The sequence below is a fragment of the Electrophorus electricus genome, chromosome 4 (assembly GCF_013358815.1).
Source record: "Electrophorus electricus isolate fEleEle1 chromosome 4, fEleEle1.pri, whole genome shotgun sequence".
Classification (NCBI taxonomy): Eukaryota; Metazoa; Chordata; class Actinopteri; order Gymnotiformes; family Gymnotidae; genus Electrophorus; species Electrophorus electricus.
The window spans coordinates 16,608,989-16,618,592 of record NC_049538.1 but is presented as its reverse complement, the minus strand read 5'-3'; the positions used below and the strand labels follow the sequence as shown (position 1 = coordinate 16,618,592).

At 37.9% G+C, this 9,604-nt stretch overlaps 1 protein-coding gene across 1 annotated transcript in view; it reads right to left on the bottom strand.

Moving 5' to 3' along the window:
* Positions 1–5,899: 5,899 nt before the first annotated feature.
* Positions 5,900–9,604, bottom strand: part of pid1 (phosphotyrosine interaction domain containing 1) — a 19,461-nt gene continuing 15,756 nt past the window's right edge. The window contains exon 3 of the mRNA XM_027014493.2: positions 5,900–8,276. Coding sequence (XP_026870294.2) covers positions 7,788–8,276 — 489 coding nt within the window. The 3' untranslated portion in view covers positions 5,900–7,787. The remainder of the gene's footprint in view (positions 8,277–9,604) is intronic.

The window sequence follows — 9,604 nt, the reverse complement described above, 5'->3', positions numbered from 1 at the left end:
ATTTGTTGCAACCACTGTCTGCTACACAAATGTGAAACTCAAGCATATTCTGAAACTGAGCGGGTACCTTGCTGGAGTTGCAGCAGTAATTTCTGCTAGCTCTCCACTTGTGAGGTTGATCAATTACCACTTAAAGTCTCTAAACACTCTCCTACAAACAGTTCCTAAACACAGGACCAAATGGATGTTTCCCAGTGCAAAGCTTTGTAAGGCATGAGATTTAAAAACAAGATCACATGGCAAGATCAGATCTTGAAGGGAATTAGTGAAATATAGAGCATTGTAACAACAAACATCTTTCATTCCTATATTCTCAATTAGCTGGCTTTACAGTTATAGCAAATGAAGATGCAGACAATAATTAGTTGAAGAGAATTTATTGAAAATTAGTGACAAGAGTTTGAGGCCTCTGGAAAATGTTTGAAGGGGTACACAGGAGTTTCATTTTTATAAATCTTTATATAATCGCCCTGCAAATTAGGTACTTCTCCATTTAAAAAAAAAAAAATGATGTCATTTTCCCACTTCCCTTTGATAACATTGTTTCTTGTAGCACTTGCTACCTGTTGCTAAGACAAACCAGATGAATCCGCTTTGCTCCTGCTCAGTGGCCTTGAAGCACCATATCCTAAAATAATCCATAGAACCATTATAAATAGTCATGCTTTTAAACATTATACCAGGTACAGAAACCCTCAACAGCCACTATACTAAGTTCACAGATCGCCTTATGAGAACTTTCTTTTACCTAAAACATTTTTTTACTTCACATCCATGGCTCTTCTCATGAGCTCCATGCAGGAAGAACAGGAGGACTCACGGGGACAACTAGACTAAGCACTTTGTTTGTAACCACACCTGTACACACCTGCACCATGTTTGTCTTTGTGTATTTAAAGTTAATATCTAAATGTAACATTCGGAACCACTTTTGTCTACCTCATATTAATGTTAAAAATCGTTAGTATTAAATGTATTAAATCATTGTTACACATGAGTGCCACTATAGCACTGTAGTTCAGTTGACTGAAAATCCACATATATGGAAAACCCCTCCAGTAACTGCTGGTGTTGTCTCATTAACTGTTCCTGAGTCGAAATGTCTTCCTCCAGCTACCATCTGCATTGTAGGTGAAGCCTTCTGTAATGGTACAGAAAGAGCTAGACAATTGTGGATAAAAGTCTTTAAGATTTTACTAGAAAAGTGTAGTCCAAACCAGGATCAAAAACATTAATATTTTATATATATCTATTATTATTAATCTAATAATATAATATTTAACCTGCTTACAGTGAAGTATAGTACATTTCATGCATACATTTTTTTTTTCTTACATGCTGTATTAATGTTAGTCTTATTGTTTCCTGACAGGAAGGTAAAAAGAACTAGATGAGGCTCTGGTCAAGTTAATAATAAAGGACTGACAACCATTTTCTATTGTGGAAGTTAGGGGTCTCAAAGATTTTGAAGTGGTTGTACAAGCCTGAACCAAATTTTGTACTTGGATGTAGAAATGCCCTTAAAGCAATGTTGGGATCCAGACAAGAAAAAAAGCAATAACAAGAGTCATGAAAGCAAAATTAAGTCTGTATCCCATGCCTATATTTAGTTCAATGACAGAAAAATGCTAAAAGTAAATGGTATTTCTCATGTGTCATTTGCACTTTTTTTTCCTTCAATTATCTGTCAAAGCTGCTTACTGGGTGAAGGGTTTCACATCACTGTCATGAAATCACTTCTTTTACTGGTTTATGAGACAGAGGTCCACTAATTGGCCACCAGATGTCACCGTGGAGCGATAATTTCACAAGATCGATTTTCTCCCGAATCATTTGTTTCGAGCTTTCAAAAGCCCCACTCATGCCATCCATACCTAAAATTTCAAACTTCAAAAGGGGTCCAAGAAACCCTACAAAAAATGCCACTTATTACACTCTGGAATAAAGGGGAAATACATCATAAATTATGAGTGGAAACAATCTTTATAATGGATATAATACTAGAAAGCAGGTGAATCAATTCAATATTCTGGAGAACTGTCCTTGATTGGGTGATCGACTATGATTGACTATCACATGATTCTCCAGGGGAATCTGTGAGTTGGAGTTGGGCTCTAGATTGCTCTGCTGAGAGGTTTGAACTACAGAGCCAGGTGGTGTGACAATGTCCAGGTAGAAGATTGCTTTTGGTGGACTACCACTGAAAAAGAGTGCTCAATGAGGATTGTTTGACTCCCTGATGAAGGCTTGATCCTGAAACACATTGAATATTGTTTTATAGTCTAAATATGTTGTACTCATTATTATAAAGGAATTTTATGTTTGTAATAAAGAGTGTCAGAGTTTCTTTTCTATATATATATATATATATATATATATATATATATATATATATATATATCCTTATTGATAAAACATGATAGAACACCACTAACAAAATTTTGTTAATTCAGGAAGCACTTTTGCTTCAAGTGACTTGACACAAGTCAGTTGTCCCAGGGAGAGAAAGTACTAATTCTGTAATAATGTAATGCGAGCTGAGGTTTATAGTTTTGTTGGTGGAAGCATTGCACCATTCAGAATGACTGGCCATTGAATTCCTTGCTTGTACTTCTTCAGCGAACCATTGGCTGTTTTTTATTGACCAGAGGATTAGGGAGACCCTAGTCAGTCTGTATGTGATATCAGTTTGTTGAATAACGTTTATGAAGAATTCATCAGGTTCGTTATGCATCCATCTGTTTTATAATGTTTTGTATGTTATCTAGCCATGTCTGGATCTCTTATCCTGTAGCCTCCAGCTACAGAACACATCCATTCACTACTCTAGTGACAAACACAATGTATAGCTAAAAGTTCTTCCACTAAACAGTTATGTGATATGAGGTGTAGACAGCTGCAAAGTTACCTGCCTCCCGGAACTTGTGCTATGCATCAAACCCTGAGCTTGTTGAGGTGAAACATTCTTTTGGCTTTGTGTTCTCTGATTTGTTTAATACCCTTTTGCCTTTAGTTCACTGAGCTTTATCATTGTCACGCAACGCTCGCCTCTCACGAGTCATGTGGTTTAGCCCGCCAAAGTGCAGTGGGAGGATCTTTGTTTGTAACCACGCCTGCACACACCTGCGCCTTGTTTGCCTTCGCGTATTTAAACCCGCGTCAGCGTGTGCGCTGTTGTTTGTGAGTTAATATCTAAATGTAACATTCATAACTATGTTTGTCTAGCTCGTGTTAATGTTAAAAACCGTTAGTATTAAATGTGCCTATGTTCATTGTTTGTGTTACACGTGAGTGCCACTATAGTCTTTATTTTATGTAAATAAATGTTTGTCTAAGTCGAGAGAGTCTGTGCGTCCTGCTCCACGCCCTTCGGCACTCAGGCCACACATTACAATCATAAACTCCAAAGTATGACATGACTGACTGGCTTCTGTAACTAATGATGCAGTGCTTGTCCTAGTCACAGATGTACTTTTGTCATAAGTAGAAACCTTTTCAGAGTTGCAGCAAGAGAACAGAGTGACAGAGCATATAAAAGAGATATCATGACTGATATTTCTGTGATAACGGAGTTGTATATATTCAAATAAAAAGACCAATGAGGAATGTAACAAAAAAGAAAGTTATATCTAAGAACTTCTATGTACAGGAATACAAACAAAATATGATAAAATGTGTTGCAAAATAACCATATTATCCAATAAACAGATATTTAAGATGTACGTTTTATCGGTTTCTCATGACACCTAGTGGTTAAGAAGGGACATTTGCAGTAAGATAACAATAAATACAACCAATATTTAAATGGAGCTGCAACTTTAGTTTCTGAACATTTACATATTTTTAAAAGATTTTAAACATAGACCACAGATCTCATGTTTGCAAATATTTCTGTGATATGGCACATACTAGGAATTGTCTAATATAAGACAATGTAGGGAGCGGACCTGGGTCAAATAGCAATAAGAAATACATATTTTCATTTGAAACTATAGTTATAGTGTGCACCATTTCATATAAAGCAGCTCAAGCAAATTGCCTTTAACTGAATAATCTTAAAGTATTCAAGTATTAAAAGCATTTCCATTACTGATTTTCCAATACTTTCTATTACTTAACTTCATTAGAATTGTATTGGAATATCTTATTTTAAATAAGCAATTTTAATATACCAAAACATTTCAAATAAAATAGCAATATTTTACAAATCCTAATTAGAATGAGTGAGCACAAATTGAAATGGCCTGAAAAAATGTAAAACTAAAAAAAAGGCTTGTTTAGTTTCTTTTATGTTAGTTAGTGGGTTCAGAATTTAGCAGTATTACAATAGCATGATATAAAGCTTGCAGATGTTATTTTTTAAGCAAGTCTGTAGTAGTAGAAGACTCAAGCCTTCTTATATAAAATATGTTCTGTCTATGTGAGTTCTGTCTATACCCAAGAGTTTTTTCAGCCATATTCCACAGAAGAGGTCTGGAACCTGTCTACACAGCAGGAAGTGACATCAAACATTGCCAAGATTCCTTTACAGCATCTGTAGGCAATATGGCTTCCACAGTTCTGCTAACTGGAACAACAGCCTAAAAAGGAATGTTTCTATCTCTTTCTCTCTCACTCTATCACACACACCCTTGGTGGTATTGTTTCAGTGTCTAAAACAGCCAACTGCTGGTTTGTGTTAAAACCCAGTGAAACAATAAGAAGCTTCAGCTTTGTAAAAGAGGAATTTGGTTTTAATGTTTACGTCAAGATTTTTGGACTCGTAGTCTACTAAAATCTCTACTGTGGTGGTGTTCTTTTAGAAGAACGGCAACTGCCGGGGGGGGGGTAGCCAGTGATCCATTTCTAAGTGTTCTGGAAATTGTAGGGCTGGAACAATTTTTAGGCAGCAGATGGTACAGGATTCATCCATATGCCTTATATGGTGTGCTAGGGCTAAACTGTATGCACTCAGATGGCGTTTTCATCCACCTACCAGAACTCCATAGCAGATCTGACCCCAACTTTTAAACTTGATCTTTCATAACATAGCAGCCTTGTACAATCAAGGAGATGGACCACTTGTAATCTGTAGTATATGGTCTGTTCCTGAATGAAGCTCCAATCCACACTGAGCATGGCCATCAGGAGGAAGCAATGGCCTGTTGCAGAGTGTAACAGACCAATGTGCCTGTTACCATCAGTCTAGCTGTGTCTAGAGTGGCCTGCCGGCTGTCTGAGCCTGATGGGCTGAAAAGTGAGCCTCTCATTGGTCTCCTGTGGTTCTGTATGTGGCTCTGGTCTGCTGAGGCTGGGAGCTCCATGAATGTGTTTCCTTCAGCTGGGGAGTCAAATATCACACACTACATTTTGACATACACATAATCTAAGTGTAAAAATGGCTTTTTGAAATAGGTTACACACACACACACAAACTTTTTGATTGGTAAATAGTTTATATATAATTGATGGATTTTATCTTGGCAAGTACAGTATAGAAAACACATACAATAACATGTCCAAACATTTAAAGCCAGCACAAGACATTAAGATGTGAAGTGAGAATGTTCAGCTAATTTTACATCAAATAAAAAAAATTAAAATAATACAAAAAAAAACACACACACACACACAAATATCCCCCGAAAAACACAAAAGGAACCTCACAAAACCAAAAAAACACTCTTGCTTTCTCTTCACTGACACTGATTTCTTAACCATGGTAATTTGTTAATTAAAATATGCAACATTTGACTGTAATATTTGAGAAAAAACTGATACATTTCTATTTACATAGGCTTAATGTATAAGTTTCAAATACACTGTGTATTATATATCACACATACACACTTTTTCATTTTCTCTATAGATGGCCAAGGCCTTCCACTAGTATTCAGTCAGCTAGTCCAGTTTTTGATTCTTTTTATCCTGAGCCAGAATTCAGTCCATTTCAATATAATCAGATTTGATATGAAATCAGAATCAGAATTTAAATGAAACTCATTTCATCAACCTGTGTATGAGTTAATTCTGTTCCAAATTCCACTGCCCCAATTCTGTGGGGCTTCTAAAGGAACTGGAGCTATGTATTTGTGCAGAAATGAACACTTTGACAAATAAGCATATGCATACAGTATCTCACAGTGAAGTGTACAGAAGTTAACTCAGTGTTTTCACATATCAAATTCTGTTTCCTGGGGTGTTGGCAGATTTTACAGAATACAATAAATTCCAAACCATGCTGGTTAGTTCATGATCAGTTCATGAGCTTGTTTACACCAGACAAAAGCTCCATTCCCTCTAATCCACCCCTTCCCAAACATTATCATACACCTACTGCTTGTCTTAGGCACTTCCATTGCAACCAGAATTTGGGCCACACAGGTGTTCCAGATTCTTCAGGAAACAAATCACATAGGTACATGTGAAAGCACACTGAAACCACTGTTCAGCTTCCACATATCCTGTACAAACAAATAAAAAGTATTTAAACAAACAAAAGCATAGTTCTTGTTAATTGGAATAATCAGCAAGACGTTCAACATGTATAGGGTTGCAGAGCTTGAAGGTATGACATCACAACCTACATTCACACTGCAGGAGAAGAGACTGGCGCTCTCACGGACCACTCAATGTCTTGGGTCCTGTGACATCTTTCTCCCTGCCACACAGCTCCTATACATACCCATACTGAGCAGCTTCTGGAATGACTTTTGACTTTTGCCCCCAGAAGTTAAAGAAGGGTTGGTGACAAGCCTTTAGCCCTTCACTACCAAAGCAGCGGAATGAGAACAGCAAAAGGGCAATACATAGTCTGCATACAGGACACACTCCTGGAACATCTGCACACAGATGTGAATGTAGCTGGAAGAAATATCATGATTAGCTCTAAACACACACACACACACACACACACACACACACACACACACACACACACACACACACACACACACACACACACACACACATCTTTTCTAAGCTTTATTTATACTGAAATACACAAGCTCCTCAAACATGCCCACACACACAGACACACAGGATTTGATAATACTGTGATAATACAATTGAGAACCCGTTCCATAGAGTTGTGAGAAGGCTCATGGTCTGCAGACAGAGAATACAAATATCACATCACAGTGAGACATCTTGGATTCTTAAAAACACAATTTAAAGCCCATTCAGTATAGCTGACTTATCTAGGGCCTACTAAAAGCTGAGAGAATGAAGTGGGAATGGCTGCCTGCTGCAGCCAGTAAAAATATTCAGCTTTCACTGTCTTTCACTCAGAGGCACTAATCTTCTTTTGTATTACTGTATAAAGATATCATGAATGATTGAGACTATAATTCCCAAGATTTTGACTGGCTAAAAAAAGCAACAGAAGTCCCACTCCTTCTTAGAGTCACACAGCAGCTTTTAGTTTGAGGGGAATGTTCCATTGCAATGTTCTAGAACAATGTTCCATAACAATGTGCTGTACTATAACAATTTTTTTTAATGTTCAGGTGCTTGAGAAACAATGCCATGATACAGCTGTTTGTCAGGCAGACAGAAACTTCCTGGGTGCTTTTCTTTTGGCATTTTGCTTAAAATTCTGCTTTATTAGACTTCACTGCCCACCTTACAGATTTAGTTTATTATTATTGTCCATACATTTCAGATTATTTTTAATGCTTCATTATGCCATCAGACTCAAAGAGAGGGCAAAAAAGAGAAAGAGAGGGAACTGTAAGTCCCACCCATTCTCACAGCCACAGCCCTTCCCCTGCCCACACCAAAGAGGCCACACCTCCCAGATCTCTGCCTCAGCCATCATCAGCGGTGGTGGAATCTTCAGGAAACTCATCTGAGGAGCTGCTTTTGTTGATGCGACCATCACTACGCATGCTATGGAAAGTCTTCTTGAAGGCTTCCATCATGGAGTGGGCTAGTTTTTTGGCCACTAATTTGCTCTCACACTCCACAGCATGGCAGTCCATCTGGAAGGTCAAATCGTCGTTAATTTGTCGGTAGATCCATGCAAACACATTTGGGCTGATCTCGTGGTCTGCAGTGCAGTATGCAATACGAGCCACCTGGAAGGTGTCCATGGCAACTGAGGCCTCGCCCCGCTCATCGAGGTGATGCAATCGCACTTGAAATGGGCGGATCTCCAGGAGGGCATTGCTGGTGGTGACAGAATTTCCCAGGCTGGTGGAGGATCCCTTCATATCCCATAATCCCACCACAGCAGACTCTGTGCAGCCTGAGAGAAAATGGGTGCCTGAGATTGTCACCTTTCCCAGGTATATTACCTAAAGATCACAGACACACACACACACACACACACACACACACACACACAAACACAAAAAAACCCACTTATTACTGGTGCCTGGTGCAAAACCTTTGCAGGACAATTGTGACCTGCAGTGTTTTTATAGATAGATTACTCCATGGAATAACTAAAATCTAATCACACTGCAATTGCTCTTTCGAGACACCAAAAAGCTATACACTGGTATTCACTGATTAGATCTCAGATCACTTTTAGTTCACACCACAACTCATTCAGAAATCAGACCACAACTATGTGACAGAGAATTATGGGTAGTGCATTTAAAATGACCACTTTTCATGATGCCGCAGTGATACATTTTCATGAAGCGGGGGAGAAGAGGGAACAAAAACAGAATTTATATGAAACACCAAGACTATTAAAAAAAAAACTAAAGAGGTGTGTATGAAGCAGACAAATTGTACTGCAGAATCATCAAAATCAACTGATGTTTCTTGCCATAAATCTACTTCTGACACTCTCTTCAGACAAAATGCATGCACACACTAATAAACATATAATAACTATTGTTCCTTGTTATTATTATTATTATTATTATTATTATTATTATTATTATTTACTTTGCAGTAAAGTACCTAACAAGGGAGGTCAGGGGTCATGTTTACCTCCTGTCAACCCTGGGTTTGAGTTCTGGTTAGGGTGGCTGCCTTTAGCCTTTGTTACAAATGCCATAAGTCATTGTGACCTGTAAGTGAACCAGGACTTAAATGCAATGATGTATGTTCTGCTTTGATTTGGATCAAGGGAACACAAATACAAATGTAACGTAAGTAGGGCTGCACAGCATATACATTGTTTCGTAGTCATTATGGCTATATTCATGGCCTTAGTTCTGAGAGAAGAACCTGCCATTTGGCTGTAATAACAGCAGTCTTATGGACGGACACATACACACAGATACAGAGAGTAGCTGGTGCTGGTGACAGAAAGTGATCATGTGGGAAAACACCAGACTATACTGTTTATATTCTGCTTCCAGACACTGTTTAGTCTGTAATCAAAGAGCCTAAATACCAATTGTCTCTCTTAATGTTTTTTTTTTCTACTCTACCTTTACATTCTCCCACATCTCTCATTGATTATAGTTTCTCTATCGCTCTCTCTCTCTCTCTCTCTCTCTCTCTCTCTCTCTCTCTCTCTCTCTCTCTCTCTCTATTTTCAGTTGGGGCTGGTAAGTCTATCTGAACTGTTCAGGTAATTTAATTAGTCAAGATATGAAAATATGGCTTCTGAAAAAAGCTATGGTGCATACAAAGCTGCACTTGTACTCATTTAAATATTTAA